We start from the raw sequence: 18,044 nt of genomic DNA on the forward strand, positions 1-18,044 counted from the left end.
CTGAGACTTTCCAGTGTTATGATATACATTATTTACAAGAATTTGCCCCAAAAACACAGCTCAAACCTCACTGAAATGCTGTTAAAAGTCATAAAAATCTTCCATGTGTCTCTCACCAACTGCACTCTGCTGCTTTTGGCTCCGCCCACTTCCATCCCTCCCCCTCAGCCAATGCAGGTCTCTACCCTAATGTGTTATAGACCAGTAGAAAGAACCCAGTCTCAGATAAAAGATGACATTTGAATTTTGTCAATAGCATTAAAATGTTATGGTATTGGAACGACGGTGGATGCAACAATCTGTCACCAGAGACACAATCATCATAAAGGGGTTAAGTAACAACTAAACTCAAGTTGTCAACTACAGAAACTCCTCTATTTGATCTTCATTTCGTCTTTAATCTCCCTTTTCCTCTTCCACCTGTCCTCCATCACATTCTCCCTTACATCCTTTTCATTCTCTAATTTTATCTGTTTTTGTCCTCTTTAACATCCTCCACCTTTTCTTCCTCCCCTCCAGCGTGGTGTTGTTTGACCTTCTCGTCAACATCCTCGGCCACAACCTGGCAGAGCCGGCGTATGAAGCCGAAGTGGCCCAGCTGGACTATAAACTGGTGGCTGGTGAGCATGGCCTGGTCATCAAGGTTAAAGGATTCAACCACAAACTGCCAGTGAGTAAACACATGTGGAGATACGACAGCATGGCCAAAGCACAGTTATATGACTGACAGAGGTCTGATGACAAAGGTCTAATTACAGGGTGTCCACAAAGTCTCTTTGCAATTTATAAAATTATTACAAAAGCAATGGACAAACAAGCAAAAACATAAAAAAGTGAAACTACACCAGAAAAATAGAAAACATAGCCAACCAAATGAATGGTAATTTAATGTAGAGTCGAAAATAAATTATTTACTATTTACTTATTAGATCTTAACAGTCTTATCCTTCAAAAATTGCCCTACGTACCATTTTTTTAAAAATATGAGCTCCACATTCTTAAATCCATGCTGGCCTCATTCCATAGTTTAACTCCAACAACAGATATACATCTTCTTTTAGTCTCTTTTCTAGCTTTTTGTTCAACAAATTTACAAACATCTCGCTAATCATATTTAGACTCGTGTTGAGAAGAACCTTTGTACACAGACAGGGAGTAACTTCAATTTTGCTTTATACATTATTTGCATTATTTTATAGTAAACCAAATCATTAAACTTCATAATATGGAATTTCATAAACAATTCATTAGTATGTTCATAATAACCAGCCTTATTAATGATACGTATGGCTGGTTTTTGTAGGAGGACTATAGTATTTACAGTCGTTTTATACATCCAGCCCCACACTCCCTTACAATATGACATAGAAAGAAGTATAAGTAAACAGTAAATTACATGTAGTGCTTTATGGTTGAGTATATTTCTGGACTTATACAAGATTGCCATTGACTTCGTGATCTTTCCTTTTATATATCTAATATGCTGTTTCCGTATTAATTTGTGATCAATAACAACCCCTAAAAATTTTATATCAAGCACTCTTTCGGTTTCAGCAGTTCATGTGCAGTCCAATCTTTGGTCCATTTTTCTTCAACGAGACATCAGTAGTCGCTTTTCTGTTGGACATATGTGCAAAACTTTACTGATATTTACTAAAAGAACAGAAAAAAAAAAAACAGAAGTGCGTAATGTCAGTTTTTCCATTAAATCGCAAAGTGATGATTTCTTTATTTATTATAATGAGTAGAAGTCATTCCATAAATATGTTGTTGAACTTAAATATGTGTTGTTTTGAATCTAGAATGCTTGTTACCCCTCTATCTCGTACTAAATTTAAAAATTATTGGGTTTCCTCTTGTGTCCACACATACAAGTGCAAAAACTTTTCATCAAAAAACAAGAGTTTTTGCGAAATTATCGTTTTTCCGTTCATTTTTATGTGTAAGTTATATTCATGCAGTTTGAGGGTCAATGGAAAAGCAGCTTGTTAACTGCACATTTTGACCTTTGACCTTTGGACTGAATATGTGTCACCACAACTGGACGACCTTCAACTAAAACCATTGTCCATCCAGATGGTGCACCACCACATTGGGTACTGCATGTTCAAACATTTCCACACTGGTGGATTGGAAGGGACAGTCCAGTCCACCAGATATCACTGCTCTGGGTTTATGTCTGTGGGGTTATGTTAAACATATATCGCATAAAGAGACGGGACATCAACGACCTAAAGACAAAGGTCACTGATGTCATTGATACCAGTGATGAAGCTCTGATACAGACAACATGGAAACTAGTCCAGGATTGTCTAGATGTGGTTCAGATGTGTAACTAAGGCTACGTTCACACAGCAGGTCTTAATGCACTATTCGGATTTGTGGGTGAAATCTGAAATTTTTTGTGTTCATTCATATTCCACATTAAATGCGACTTCTATCAGTTTTGAGTCTGAACTGAATGTGACCCTGAAGTGACCCACATGCACTAAAGAGGTCCTGATGGAATACGTGACCACGCAGACACACACTGTGTTTACGGAAGGAAATATCGCCGGACGCAAAATTGTGACGTTTGTCGCATTTCAATGACGTAAAGTTCAGATAAATGCGACCTGGCTGTTCAGACTGAAGTCGCATTGGAAAATATCAGATAAGTATCAGATTTAGGACCACATATGAAAGTGGCCTGGGTCAGATTTGAAAAAATTGTATTAGAGCTATTCAAACTGTCTTTAACAGACTGGATACAGGTCACATATGGGCAGAAAAAATCGGATTTGGGCCACATTTACCTGCAGTCTGAACGGAGGCTAATGGTCCCATATAGAGGTGGATTAAATTAAGCAAAAAAACCTCAATATCTACTTTTCATTTTGTGATAATTTCCACAGATTTGTCTATTCATTTGCTTTAATGGTGCGGGAGACTTTCGTAACCAATTTTTCATCAAATGTGTCAAACCTCAGTTATATCCTCAGTATCACAAATCTGTAAGTCTTTCTGTGATTACTCACCTGAATCTCTTGCATTACGGTGAAGAGTTTCTTTGTGCCATCCACCAGAAACAAACCATGTGTTTACAAACAGAGCCGGGAGATAACTCGGGTATCTTTGGAATTTTGTCGTGACATGCATTGTGGGAAAGGGAGGTTCGTGCAGCTGCCTGGCAGCAGCAGCGGAACCATATGATATTATATGGATGAAACAAACATGACGTGGAAACGGCTGAAACGTGGAAACGGCTGGAGGAATATGCATCAAGGGAAGGGAGCTCCTGCCGTTTCCGCGTCATGTCTGTAGCAGCTGCTGCTGTCAGCCTCCCTTTCCCACGATACACGTCACAACAAAATTCCGAAGATGCCCGAGTCACCTCCCAGCTCTGAATGTAAACATACATTTTGTTTATGGTGGATGGCACTTCGAAATTGTTCACCATAATGCAAGAGATTCAGGTGAGTAATGACAGAAAGACTTACAGATTCATGATACTGAGTTTTGACAGATTTGATGAAAAATTTGTCATGAAAGTCTCTCGCACCTTTAAAATGAAAAAAAAATTAATAGTAAAGAGGCTTTATGGACACCCTTTACCTTATGGAGAAGATACATCTGTGTCATACATCACACAAGGTGGAGATGACTTCACTCCTTGTGTGACTGGGAATTCTATACGACCAAAAAAAAATGCAGTTTTATTTATAGGGAATGTTTCATACACAGGGAAATTCAAGGTGCTTTTCAGAGAAGGTAGATAAAGCACAAAACAAAGGTAAAGCAGCACATTTCAAAGTGACAATAGTGTGTTTCAAAGTTAAAACACAATTCAAAGTTAACCCTTAAAGACCCAAACGTCCACCTGTAACCCTTAAAGACCCAAACGTCCTCCTTTAACCCTTGAAGACCCAAACGTCCTCCTTTAACCCTTGAAGACCCAAACGTCCTCCTTTAACCCCTGAAGACCCAAACGTCCACCTTTAACCCTTAAAGACCCAAATGTCCTCCTTTAACCTAAACCATCTACTGATCTAAACTGTTTAATTCCTGTTGATCCATTAATCCTATCAATCCATGTCAATAATTGGTGTAAAATACAGTTCTTCATCTTTCCATGATCATCAGATATGACCCATTTGGACATTCAGAGGCTCCGTAGTTACTGTGGAAACACCATCAACTTCTACAACATTGAGGATAAACTTATTCTACCCCCATCACCCCATTGGGTGGCGGTATCTGTCTGTCTGCCCAACTGATTTCTTGAAGACTATTCACCCGACTGTGTCCATATTCAAATGTGTAGTCCCAAATTTAACGGCTAACTTTCAATTTTGGGATTTTTTTGAAGAATTTTTGAAAGTTTTGGAAAAGATTGAAAGTTAACACGTGCAGGAAAGTGCTTGTCTTGGTTTGACTGAACGACCCAAACAGGACAGTCCTTTAGTTTAATCTGGTTTATCGTTATAAAGTAACTATATTAAGATAAAATGATGACTTTGACAGTAGTTTCTGGTTTTGTCTACATTTGTCATTACATTACATCATTAGCCTACTGGATAAAAATAGCAAATAAAGTCTTAAGTGTTGAGCATGGGTTAGATGCTAAAGTACAAGATTAAAAAAGTGTTGAATTGTCAGTAGATGTCAGTTCATTATACACTCCAGGGCCCATTAACTACAGAACCAAAAATCTGCTCTTATTAGTTTGTTGTCTGCATCTGAAATTAACACAGCCAAACATTTCCTTTTTCAAAATGAATGTATATTGGATTGATCTAGGGTGTATTATTAATAACAACTCTGCCAGAAACAGACTCTTGAGATGATTATAATCTGCGATTACATAAATATATTAACAGAATCAGCACCTGACACATTTTTGGCCACTGTGTTTTGTCTTGTTTTTTCCCCAGTTGGTGGATAAATCTTGCAGATGATGCATTTATAGGCATGAGACCTCACAGATCAAACACACATTTAGGGTGAATGAGTTAAAATTATGGTCAGAATGTCTTTTCAATATATACAGTACAAAACATGTTGCTAAGTATCATATATATACATATATATATATATATATATATATATATATATATATATATATGTGTGTGTATATATATATATATATATATACTTTTTTTCATACATAAAAGGGTTAAAATATAGGTATGAATGTAAAATGTTGGACCAGTTGATTGTGTGAACAGAGCGTGTGTGTGTGTGTCAAGGTCATTATCGTTAACGACAACTAACAAAATAACAAAAACTAGAACTGAAAAAACACTTTTGTTACCTGAAATAAATAAAAACTATAATTCAAAGAATAATGATAACTAACTGAAACTGCAGTGTGTGCTTACAAAACTAAGTAAAACGTATAAAAATTATGGATAAAATTCCCTTTGTTTTCGTCTTTGTCAATGTCGCATTGATATGAAATCGATTTATATCACTTCACGGTCCGTCACTTGTGTTCACTTGTGGTTTCCAGTCGTCTTCTGGTCCCCACTCTACCTGGAAACACGGAGACTAAAGTTGGGAGAAAGCAGCAGAGTCCTGTCTGGGATTTATTTGAATACAACAGAGAAGAGAAAAGATATGACAAAACAAAAATGAATACTTAAACTAAACTAAAACTAAGCATTTAGAAAAAAAAAAGAAACTAATAAAAACTAGCAAACCTGCTCTAAAAACGAATTAAAACTAACTGAATAAGAGAAAAAACACCCGAAACTAAATAAAACTAAACTATAATGAAAAATCCAAAACTATTAGAATCTTGGTGTGTGTGTGTGTGTGCGTGCGTGCGTGTGTGTGTGAGACTCTGATGGTCATTTTTCATCTGCTCTTGTCTGTCGTCTCTCTGGTTTCCGTCTGTGCAGCTCCTGTTCCACCTTATCATCGACCACCTGGCTGATTTCTCTGCCTCCCCTGACGTCTTCAGCATGTTCTCTGAGCAGCTCAAGAAAACCTACTTCAACATCCTCATCAAACCAGAAAAACTCAGCAAGTGAGTGGTTTGTGTTTTCTGTTCGAGGCCCCTGACAAGAAAATCTCAGTCTGACTCAAACATGCAGCACTCTCTAGTGGTGGAAGATATGAGGGATCTGAACAGAACCACCTCCTCACATCGTCCTCTCCTCTCCTCTCCTCTCCTCTCCTCTCCTCTCCTCTCCTCTCCTCTCCTCTCCTCTCCTCTCCTCTCCTCTCCTCTCCTCTCCTCTTCTATCCTCTCTCTTCTCCTCTTCTCTTCTTTCCTCCCCCTCTCTCCTCTCCTCTCTTCTCTCCTCTCTCCTCTCCTCTGCTCTCCTCTCCTCTCTCCTCTCTCCTCAGGGACGTTCGTTTGCTCATCCTGGAGCATTCTCGTTGGTCCATGGTGGAGAAGTACCAGGCTCTGAGTGCCGGCCTCAGCAGTGACGACCTGATGGAGTTCAGCCGCTGCTTCCGAGCCCAGCTGTTTGCTGAGGGGCTGGTCCAGGGCAACTTCAGCAGCGCTGTGAGTTATAGAATAGAATAGAATAGAATAAGTTTTGTCTTAAATTCCACCGTGCAGCACAAGAAAATGAGTTTTTATGTTCTGGAAAGTGCTCATAGTAAAATACATCAATTTATTAGAACAGTCAAGAATAAAAATCAAAATATAAAATGAGTCAAATTAACCCATTAACCCCTGAGCCCTGATTCCATGTAAAGGTTAACGTATTAATACACACACTAGGGCTGCACGATTAATCGATTTTAAATTGAAATTGGACTTTTTAATTAGGACAATTTTTAAAAAAGGGAAATCGTCAAATCGATTTCATCTTTCTCGTGCCTCCCGGCCACGTGCCTCAGGGCCATGCATCCGCGGGCTACTGTAGGCTCTTCCTCCAATCTGTGACTGCAGTCTTTCACAGAAGTCTGTGTAATGACAGGACTTCAAATCGGTTCATGAGCCCGCAGTAGTGATACCAATGTAAGCCGTGGTTTCATGCACAGATCCCACAATTCAAATATAGCTGCATGGGGATCACTCATCTTACGTTGTCTGTACCATACTGTCTTCTTCTGATCCGGGTCTGGATCTCGGGGTCAGCAGCCTCAGCAGAGGACCCCAGACAGCCCCCTGCCCTGACACATCCACCAGCTCCAGGGATAGAATCCCTCCAGCGTGTCCTGGGTCGGTCTGTTCCACGCACGGATCCCCCAGTTTAAATAGAACCGCATGGGGATTACTCATATTTAAACAGAACCGCATGGGGATCAGTCATATTACGTGGTCCACGCACGCACGACTGATACCTGTCACTGACTTACATCGGTATCACTTCTGTGAGCCCAGAAACCCCAAAAGGAAAAAAAAAAATTAGAATTAATTTCTCTTACCTGCTAAATTTTTCATTCACAAATGTAAGTTCTGTAACACAAAACCAAATATTATTTATTTTTTGAAAGACGTTGAACTTTATTTAAAGCTGTTAGATAAATCTGGAAACAAAAAGGCTCTAAAAACCATCAGTATTTGCTCTGATTTGGACATTGTATTGTAGTTTATTCCCCCTGGCAAACTTGTTACATTATTTTCTTGTTGTATACATTGCTTGTATAGTCTACTTCATTCAATAAAGATTTAATGAAGAAAATTAAAAAAATAAAACTTCTGTGGGCCCATCACATGATACCATGACAGATTTGAGGTAGGGAGCAGTGCCTTGCGTTGCGGGCCACTCACAAAAACAACATGCTGACTTCTGTTGTCTTTTGCAGTTTTACCCAAAAATTGAAATTGAAAATCAAGTTTTAAGAGGAAAAAAATCAGGATTTTATTTTTTGCCAAAATCGTGCAGCCCTAACACACACACACACACACACAAAAGTGAGTCCAGTATCAATTAAAAAACCAACAGGATGAACAGGTGTCAGTAGCGACTATTTTGTCGAGTGTCATCAGGCTTGTAAGTCGAAGTGTGTAGTGTAATGTCCTGGGTGTGGGTCCTATTAGTCTGTACACGGCAGCAGCATGTCAGTCCGTTGTAAAGTGTCCATGTTTATTTGGTTTGGTTGAGGACAGCCACAGCTCTGGGACACAAACTGTTCTTGAACCTGTGTGGCTGGAGATGGCTCTACATCAGATGATTAGCACATTCATCAGCTTAATGTTCATGTCTGCACGCACATGCAATGACTCTGAGTGTACTTGACATTGTTCTCATGTTGAGCTGATCTCGTCTCTTGCTGTCTGTGCCTGTTCATTATTCATTATTGTATTTTCTCTACAGGAGTCAGTGCAGTTTCTGCAGTACATCACAGAGTAAGTCACAGTGAATGCATGCTCTAATGAAACCCCAGCAGCGCACAATCAGATGAATTTGAGTGCAGCCGCACACAGTAATTTGCATTAGCTTCAGTTGTTCAGTGTCTGACGACCCTTTCACCCTCTCCTCTCATGTCCAGAAACAAATTATTTAAAATACTTTTGGTTTAACTTTTCTAGTATCTGACATTTGAATACAAATATCTTTATTGTCCTTTCATTTTCAAAATAGGATCATTACTTAAGTTTAAGTGTAGGTGAAGGGAGTAATCCATTATTTGTATTTTGCATATGGGTAGCTGGGATAGGCCCCAGCGCCCCGCAACCCTGATGAGGACAAAGCAGTTCAGAAGATGAATGAGTGAATGAATTAATGAGTTAATGAATGAATGTATTTTGGATCATTGTGCATCTTCACAAGACCAAGAGCATAACAGCATAAAGCAGGGGTCTCAAACATGCGGCCCCGGGGCCAAATGCGGCCCGCCAAAGGTTCCAATCTGGCCCCTGGGATGAATGTGCAAAGTGCAAAAATTCTGTATGTGGAACTCATTTTAGTTCAGGTTCCCCATACAGACCAATATGATCTACAGTAAATAATAACACCATAAAAACCTACAAAAAATAATGACTCCATATTTTCTTCTCGGTTTGATGTAAAAAAAAATATTACATTATCCCTATAAATAATGACAACTTCAAATTTTTGTCTTTGTTGTAGTGCAAAAAATAACATTAAATTATGAAAATATTTACATTTACAAACTATCCTGTAATAATAAAATGTGAATAACCTGAAGAAATATGATCAACCTGAAATGTCTAAAGAAAATTAAGCACAATTTTAGCTATTTTGTGCCTGTTACTAAGTGTTTAGTGTCTTTGTAGATCTGATCCATAATGTAGAAATGATAAGTTGAGGCAGAATATTGTTAAAATTGCACTTATTTTAAAAAATGTCACTTTTTTCAGGTTATGCACATCTTTTTTTATTTGGATAGTTTATAAAAGTAAGTATTTTCAAAATTTAATGGGGGTTTTTTGCACTAAAACAAAGACAAAAAATTGGAATGTCATTATTTATAGGCTAAGATGTTATTATTTTACTGGTTCGGCCCACTAGAGATCAAATTGGGTGAATGCGGAACCTGAAAGAAAATGAGTTTGAGAGCCCTGGCATAAAGGATGAAACTAAAATACAGTTAAAGGCAAAAGAAGACAAAAAAGGAAGCAAAATTAAACAAACAAATGGATGAAACTGTAAATTAAGATGTAAAAAAAAAGACAAGTTTAAGGCTTTAAGGATGATATCTTAAAACATGGATCACAACATAAAAGATTCAAACACCTGTGATGTTGTGAGCTACATTTTTCCTTGAACTGCAGTAAAGACGTTGATTCAGTAGTCGTACCCTTATCAGTAGTATTTATTAGGGATGCACCGATACCACTTTTTTCCAGACCGAGTACGAGTACTTACATTTGAGAACTTGCCGATACTGAGTACTGATATGAGTCCTTAATAATCCCATTCCAGTTGTTTGTTCCTTTTGTAGATGTGCTTTATTGTCATTGTCATTAGTCTGACTGGAACAAAGTGCTGCTACTGACATTTAATGTGTTGGAATGAGCGTTTGTCAATTAATCCACTAGAGGGTGCCACTCTGAATTAACCATACTGGACAAATACCACAAAGAAGAGGAAAGTTTTATGAGAAGAAGAAAGTCAGTAATAACTAGAAGCACTCGGAGAGTGCAGACCTCCTCAGATCAGTGGGCCCCCCCCTCACCACCCAAATTTAATCATTTGTTCCTATCAACATTTCCTGAAATTTTCAACCAAATCCGTCCATAACTTTTTGAGTTATCTTGCACACAGACAGACTGACAGACAGACAAACAAACCAACGCTGACAAAAACATAACCTCCTTGGTGGAGGTAATAAACATGGAGACAACAGAGGTAACACTGATGTGGATACTAATATTAAAGCGTTTTCTCTGGTAAGGTTTAACAGCTTAGTTTCAGCAGGTAGAGAAAAGATAAATGAGCCTTAAGTTTGGTTTTCACTTCTGCTGGCGGCGGTCCGCACCATTCTGTACCCCCACAGTATTATCAGTAGGATGGAAACCGGCCCAGCCCTGGGTAGTTGTCCTAAATGTGTCAGTAGTTTTTCTCTAACTCACACAGTGGCTCTTTGAACAGATCCTCTACCCCCACAATTCCTGCTGGTATTCTCCATCTGGGTACGCATCCGCCAGCACCTGGAAAACGGATGCATTGTTCGCAGAGGATGGACAGAACACTCCGTCCGTATCTGTCTTGTGTCTTTAACGTTACTTACAGTCAGTGTTACTTTTATTAGTCTTTTATTTTGAAAAATTTCCACACTCTTCACACTTCCCACACATTATTTCACCACCGCGTAACTGAACTGCACTGGTACTGCACTGAACTGTGAATGTCACATGGCCGTAAGTGGTATCGGTGCATTTGTATTGGGTATCTTTTATGAGTATGAGTACAAGTACACACACTGAGTATCGGAGCCAATGCCCGATACTGGTATCAGATCGGTGCATCCCTAGTATTTCTACTCGTACTGGAGGATTGAATGTGGACTCGTGTCTCTTCCTGTGGTGCAGAAAGCTGCAGTTCACTAAGTTACCAGCGGAGGTGCCAGTCATGTTCCAGGTGGTGGAGCTTCCGCTGAAACACCACGTCTGCAAAGTCAAATCACTGAACAAGGGAGATGCCAACTCTGAGGTCACCGTTTACTACCAGGTACTGGTATACACGTGGTACAGTTGAAGGTAGTACCTGTGACTCCTGCTGGTTTGCACTGACTCCATGTGGATTGTTTCTCTACTCACTGTTAAAGTCTGGTCCAAAGAACCTGAAGGAGTACACACTGATGGAGCTGCTGGTGGTAGGTCTCTTCTTTTGTTCCACTTCTTTCTCCTCAGGTAACGTTTGCATTTATGACTGAGTTACTGTCTTTATTTTCTGTCAGATGCACATGGAGGAGCCATGTTTCGACTTCCTCAGAACCAAAGAGACCTTGGGGTGAGAGGTTTTTTTCTAACAGACTTTCATGAATCCAAAACTGATGGAAAAATGTTCAGTTCTAGGGTCTGTTGTTCGTTTTTTAGGGACCGAGCCGAAAGGTAAGGCCCTCTCACACAGTGAGAGGCCTTGCCTGCAAGCAAGGCCCTATTGTTTTTCGTTCATTTTTTATTATTATACTATCGTCACTTTAAACTGGATTTTGACCCCCTAAACATGCTCGAAAACTCACCAAATTTGGCACACATGTCAGGCCTGGCGAAAAATTTGATAAAATGTAAAAATTATACCCATAGGTGCCAAAATGAGCTCTCTAGCACCCCCTAGATACACAAAAACGGCCCTAGCGGCCAGTAGGAATGTCATAGAAACATGAAACAAATGCCAAAATTTTCGTCTCATCGAGCCCAACAAATCACATGCTGACACTCATGACCTAACTCCAACAGGAAGTTCAGAATTTGCCTTTCAAAATAAAATGCTCAAATTGCAAACTTCCAGTAGGAATGTCGTAGACACACGAAACCATCGCCAAACTTTCGTTTAATCGAGCCCAACAAATCACGCACTGACACCTATGAGCTAGCTCCAACAAGAAGTTCACAATATGCCTTTCAAAATAACATTTTTAAAACTAACTCATATGACACCGTATGTCGTTTTGACTTCTAAATAGCACCAAAAGATAGAGTGAACCCTCCTCACAAAAGCGATCTCATACTTTTTCCATAACTGTCTTAGGTTTTTTTTTTACTACAAGCCCGCAAAGTTGTGATGTTTGGAACTCATTTTTCACTTTGGAGTTTTTCCCCACATGTGACATATTTATCCGTTCATGGGACTCACCACAACTCTCACATGCAAAAATTTTTGAGATACGATGTACGGTTATTGATTTATAACAATTTGTTTATTTTCATACTTTTTCTACTTTAGACTGCCATTTCACCCCCTTAACATGCTCCAAAACTCACCAAATTTGCCATGTATGTCATGGCTGGTGAACACTTTGATTCTATATCAAAATTAACCCCTTGGGTGCCAAAATGGACTCTGTAGCGCCACCTATGTACTAAAAAATACACAAAAACTACCCAAGCGGCCAGTAGGAATGTCACAGAAACATGAAACAAATGCCAAAATGTTGGTCTGATTGAGCCCGACAAATCATACACTGACACTCATGAGCTAACTCCAACAGGAAGTTGGCAATCTGCCTTTGAAAGTTACTCTACGTTTCTGTAATTACTGCTTATTCATTTCAGACTTTGACAAAAAAGTTATACCTCATTAAATTCCCACAAGTCTGCAGAATCCAAAACTGAAAGAATTTTTCAGATACGACCTACGGTTATGGAATAATCGTGATTTTTTTAAAGAGTATGTGTAGGTTCACGTTTCACAATGACAAAATCCCTATATAAGGCTTTGTAGTTCATTTCTCTGAGTGTCTGACAATAGACCAGTGGTTAGAGCTGTGGCCTGTTGTATAGGAGGTCTGAGTTCAAATCCCAGGCAAGACAAGGAATTTTTTTTTTTTTTCTTCCCACCTCACACATTTTAAAACACATTTTGCTGCATTATATTGTGGATATTGGACATTTTGCACACATTACAAAGTACACGGAGTACATTTTTTCAAAATAAAACCCTTATTACGAAAAAAAATACATTATGTCTATTAAATAACTTCTTTTCATTTTTATGACCAAACGCTCAAGTGTTTGTACAATGTTTCTTCATTCAAAAGTACTCTTTCTCACAGACACACATGTTCACACAATAGGGTTTTTCCAAAAATAATAGCCTTAAATGTGATAAATCATCACTTTTATGCTCAATTATTCATACAATTTCTATTCATTTTTCAAACTGATTCTTTCTCTCACATACTAAACAAATGCACATACACACAGTAGGGTTTCCAAAATAAAAGTCTCATTTAAAGGTGATGGTGGTTTCAGCAGAGGGTCGCTGGTGTTCTGTACAAATGTAAGGAGGACAGACACTAAAGGGTGGGAACTGGTATGGGGACGGAGAGGTGTGAGTGGAACTGAGGTTGTCGACAGTCATGCGAGGCGGATCGCGGGGGAGGCGGAACGCCCGGTGCGAGGTCCCACCCAATGCTGCTTGCAGCTTTTTTTTTCTTTCAAATCATCCTGTCTTTTGTGTTGTTCTCATTTTGCTATTGATCTATCCATCTGTCTGCCTGTCTGTCTCTGTCTATCTATCTATCTGTCTGTCTGTCTGTCTGTCGTTCTGTCTATCGTTCTGCCTATCTATCGTTCTGTTCTGTTTCTCTATCGTTCTATCTCTTGTTCTATCGTTCTATCACTCTATCATTCTATCTGTCATTCTCTCTATCATTCTACCTATCTATCGTTCTATCGTTCTATCGTTCTATCATTCTATCGTTCTATCTATCGTTCTATAGTTCTATTGTTCTATCTATCGTTCTATCTATCTATCGTTCTATCTATCGTTCTATTGTTCTATAGTTCTATTGTTCTATCTATTGTTCTATCGTTCAATCTCTGTCGTTCTATCTATCATTCTATCTATCGTTCTATCGTTCTTTTGTTCTATCGTTCAATCTATCACTCTATCGTTCTTCTTTCTGTCTGACTATCGTTCTGTCATTCTGTCTATCGTTGTATCGTTGTATCGTTCTATCATTCTCTCTATCATTCTATCTATCATTCTATTTCTCTATCGTTCTATCTATCGTTCTATCTCTCTATCGTTCTATTGTTCTATCGTTCTATATCTCTATCGTTCTATCTATCGTTCTTTTGTTTTATCTATCGTTCTATCTATCATTCTGTTGTTCTATCGTTCTATTGTTCTGTTGTTCAATCTATCGCTCTAGTGTTCTTCCGTCTATCTATCTATCTATCTATCTATCTATCTATCTATCTATCTATCTATCTATCTATCTATCTATCTATCTATCTATCTATCTGTTGGGATCCAGTAAAACCCTGTGAACACCAGTTATAGACAGAGTACTTCAGACTTTAGATGAACTCATGCTTCTATGTCTGTTGGATTTTTAATTGGGCAGATTTTTACAAACACGTCCAATATCAGCTTTAAATGTGTCAGTTTGTCAATGCTGTTCACACATAGGCTCCTTTATAAGAAAGTTGCCAAAAAAACAGTGTGGAAACCTGTGTATTGAGCAGAAGTTGTCAAACATATGGACCATGGACCAAAACCGGTCATCCAAAGAGTCCAGTCCGGCCCGTGGGATTAATATGTGAAATACAAAGCTTACACTGAACATATTAACAATAAAGGATGGATTTGATCTGAAGTGGATCAGACCTGTCAAATACTATCATAAGAACCTATAAATAAGGACAACTCCACATTTTTATCTTTGTTTTAGTGTAAATTACTCATACATTGTACATTTATCTAAGTATATATTTTACTCTTAGTAATAGCAGGTGATATTTTTTATATTTTTATGCTCATTCTGTTTTTCATGCCGTTCTTAAATATAACTTTATTGCCCCGACCCCAGAAGGCAGAGGCAATTGGTGTTGTTGTTGGTTCGGTTTGTTTGTTTGTTTGTTAACACTTCAGCAGCAAAACTATTGGCTGAATTCAGACCAAATTGGGTTTATAGATTACCAGTGATCTAGAATAGATGTGATTACGTTTCGGGAAAAGTAGGTCAAAGTTCAAATTTTTATGAATTTTTAAAATCTGTTTTTTTCCCCATTTACTTATAATGGCAGAAATGTATCTATGTTGACATCAGCACACACACAGACATGATGACATCAGCTGGACTGATGCCAAAATAAGATACAATTTGTGCGAGGGCAGGGTTTGTTGTACCTGGCGCCACTTGTTTTGTTTGTTTTAATTTCCTAGTTTAATTATTCTGTTTCTATTTTTATACAGATTCAGTTCTGTTGTTCGTTAGGTGTGGACGGCAAAGTAAGATTTTCATGGAAAACCTGTTTCTTTACTGAACACATGACAATAAAACGCTTTGAATCTTTTCTTTGAATCTTTAAAAAAAAAAAAAAGGAAAATTACATGAAAATGTTTACATTTACAAACTAACGTTGAAACATTTAGAAACTCCTTTCACAAAAAATGTGAATAACCTGAAACGTCTAAAGAGAAGTTAATGCAGTTTTACCAATATTCTGCCTGTTCTATATGTTTTGTGTGTTTGTAGATCCATGTTTCTCTGTAATGTACATGTTTGTGGAAACGACAAGCTGAGGTTTAATATTTTCAAAATGCTCTTATTTTTCTAAAGAAATTTCAGGTTCTTGATGTTATTTGTGTTTCTTGAAAGGACAGTTTGTGGATGTAAACATTTTCATTATGTAGTTTTACTTTTTAACTCTAAAACAAAGAGTAAAATTTGACTTTTTAATTATCTGTAAGTTATTATCTTACTACTACTGCACACCTGTTACTTAATTTATTATTATTACTGGGGTTTTTTGTGTCATTTTTAGTCACTTTTTTATTGTCACATTTTTATATTTTTATCTCTATTTTTCTATTGCATTTGATGCATATTGTCTTGTGCTTCAGTATATTTGAATTTTGCCCTTAGGGGATCAATAAAGTCTCTTCTCTTCTCCCCTCTCCTCTCTCTCCTCTCATCTCATCTTACTGGTGTGACCCATTTGAGATCAGACTGGGCTGAATGTGGAACCTGAACGAACAGGACTTCCCCAGCCCTGGTCTGTGTTACACAGGGGTGTCAAACATGCGGCCCATGGGCCAAAACTAGCCCACCAAAGGGTCCAATCTGGCCCGTAGAATGAATTTGGGGAAGTGGAAAAAAATTCCACTGAAGGTATGAACCATCAGGGGTGTCCCACTGGTTTTACTTCTGGTTCCACATTTAGACCAATGGGATCTAATACCATAATAACATCATCTATAAATAATAATAACTACAGATTTTCTTCTTGATTTAATGTGAAAAAAATAACACGACACTATGAAAATATTTACATTTACAGACGATCCTATAACAATATAATGTGAGTAACTTGAACAAATATGAACAACCTGCAATGTCTGGAGATAATTCTGTGGAATTTTTTACAATATTCTATCTGTTCTTAAATGTTTGGTTAACATTGTGTGTAATACACATGTATAAATGATGAATTGAGGCAGAATATTGTTCAAATTGCTCTTATTTTTCTTACAAAATTTCAGTTTTTTTCAGGTTATTCAAATTTTTTTGTGAAATTTTGTAAATGTAAATATTTTTTATAATTTAATGTTTTTTTATTGAACTAAAACAAAGAGGAAAAGTTGTCATGATTTATAGGTTATTGTGTTATTATTGTACTGGAGATCAGACTGGGCTGAATGTGGAACCTGAACTAACAGGACTCTGACGGCCCTGGTCTGTGTTTCATGTCTATATAAGGTGGGTAATAAAGTACATAAGCACCATGATGTCCCAGGACCTGCCTCTGGGCTTTTGTTTCTGTCTTCTTTCTTTCTTCTGTGGGTTTATCTGCTGCCAGACGCTTTAGGACAAACGGGGCATAAACTTTGTCAGATGTTCAGCGACAGTTTTGGTGTTTTGTGGACTGGGGCTGTGTTTTTATCAGCCATGCAGACTCTAATCCTGGCTGTATGTGTTTTCATGTCTCTTTCTGCAGGTACCACGTCTACCCCACCTGCAGAAACACCTCAGGCGTGTTGGGCTTCTCTGTCACCGTGGAAACACAAGCCACCAAGTTCAAGTGAGTCCGCAACACAATGGTAACCTTTCATTTGCCCAAAAGGACGATGGGATTTATCTGAAGCGCTTTCCAGACACTGCCGTATCATTTATCTCACTGTTCACCCAAACCCAAGCTACAATTCATCTGTTTGGCCCTGGAAAGAGAAGCCAGTGGAGCTGATGAATGACTGAAGAAATCCACCCCACTCTATAACCAATAATCCATGGCTCTCTGCTGAACTCTCCTCTCAGCACCGAGCTTGTGGAGTTGAAGATTGAAGAGTTCTTGACTTCATTTGGGGAGAAGCTCAGTGAACTGACTGAGGACGCCTTTAATACTCAGGTAGGTGTGTGTGTGTGTGTGTGTGTGTGTGTGTGTGTGTAATTGTACTGGAGTAAATAAAGTGTGTTTTTTGGTGCCTGTGCTTTCGGGTCCAGGTGACTGCGTTGGTGAAGCTGAAGGAGTGTGAGGACACACACCTGGGGGAGGAGGTGGACAGGAACTGGTCTGAGGTGGTCACTCAGCAGTATGTGTTCAACCGCCTCAACAAGGAGGTATGCACATACACACACACACTCACTCACTCTTCAGTCTTTTGGAATCGAATCGTTTGTTTCCTGCTTTAATCTTCTTCAGTCTTTATTATTTCTTCACACTGTTTTTCAGTATCAGTATTTGTCTGTGGGGGTCTTTAGAGGATTTATGATTGTGTGTGTGTGTACATATATATATATATATATATATATATATATATAATATATGAGGCCTGTAACGGTACACATACCGAACCGTTTCGGTACACACCTGTTCGGTTCGGTACACAGCTGTACCGAAACGGCACAGTATGTTAAGAAAAAAAAAGGAACGAAAGGTGTTGCTTGATGTGGAACTTTAAATCTGTGCAAGTTCCACACGGACATATTGACGGACGTGCACATTGACCCGAAATATGAAC

The 18,044-nt window shown here is 38.4% G+C and overlaps 1 protein-coding gene across 2 annotated transcripts in view; it reads left to right on the forward strand.

The window, feature by feature from the left end:
• Positions 1-18,044, forward strand: part of LOC115413868 (nardilysin-like) — a 136,511-nt gene that overhangs the window by 100,617 nt on the left and 17,850 nt on the right. For both annotated transcript variants that reach the window (XM_030126990.1, XM_030126991.1), the window contains exons 21-30: positions 520-670; positions 5,883-6,010; positions 6,334-6,496; positions 8,262-8,293; positions 10,943-11,081; positions 11,179-11,226; positions 11,311-11,363; positions 17,024-17,107; positions 17,341-17,431; positions 17,527-17,643. In XM_030126990.1, coding sequence (XP_029982850.1) covers positions 520-670; positions 5,883-6,010; positions 6,334-6,496; positions 8,262-8,293; positions 10,943-11,081; positions 11,179-11,226; positions 11,311-11,363; positions 17,024-17,107; positions 17,341-17,431; positions 17,527-17,643 — 1,006 coding nt within the window. The remainder of the gene's footprint in view (positions 1-519; positions 671-5,882; positions 6,011-6,333; positions 6,497-8,261; positions 8,294-10,942; positions 11,082-11,178; positions 11,227-11,310; positions 11,364-17,023; positions 17,108-17,340; positions 17,432-17,526; positions 17,644-18,044) is intronic.

Source organism: Sphaeramia orbicularis, chromosome 22 (assembly GCF_902148855.1).
Source record: "Sphaeramia orbicularis chromosome 22, fSphaOr1.1, whole genome shotgun sequence".
NCBI lineage: Eukaryota > Metazoa > Chordata > Actinopteri > Kurtiformes > Apogonidae > Sphaeramia > Sphaeramia orbicularis.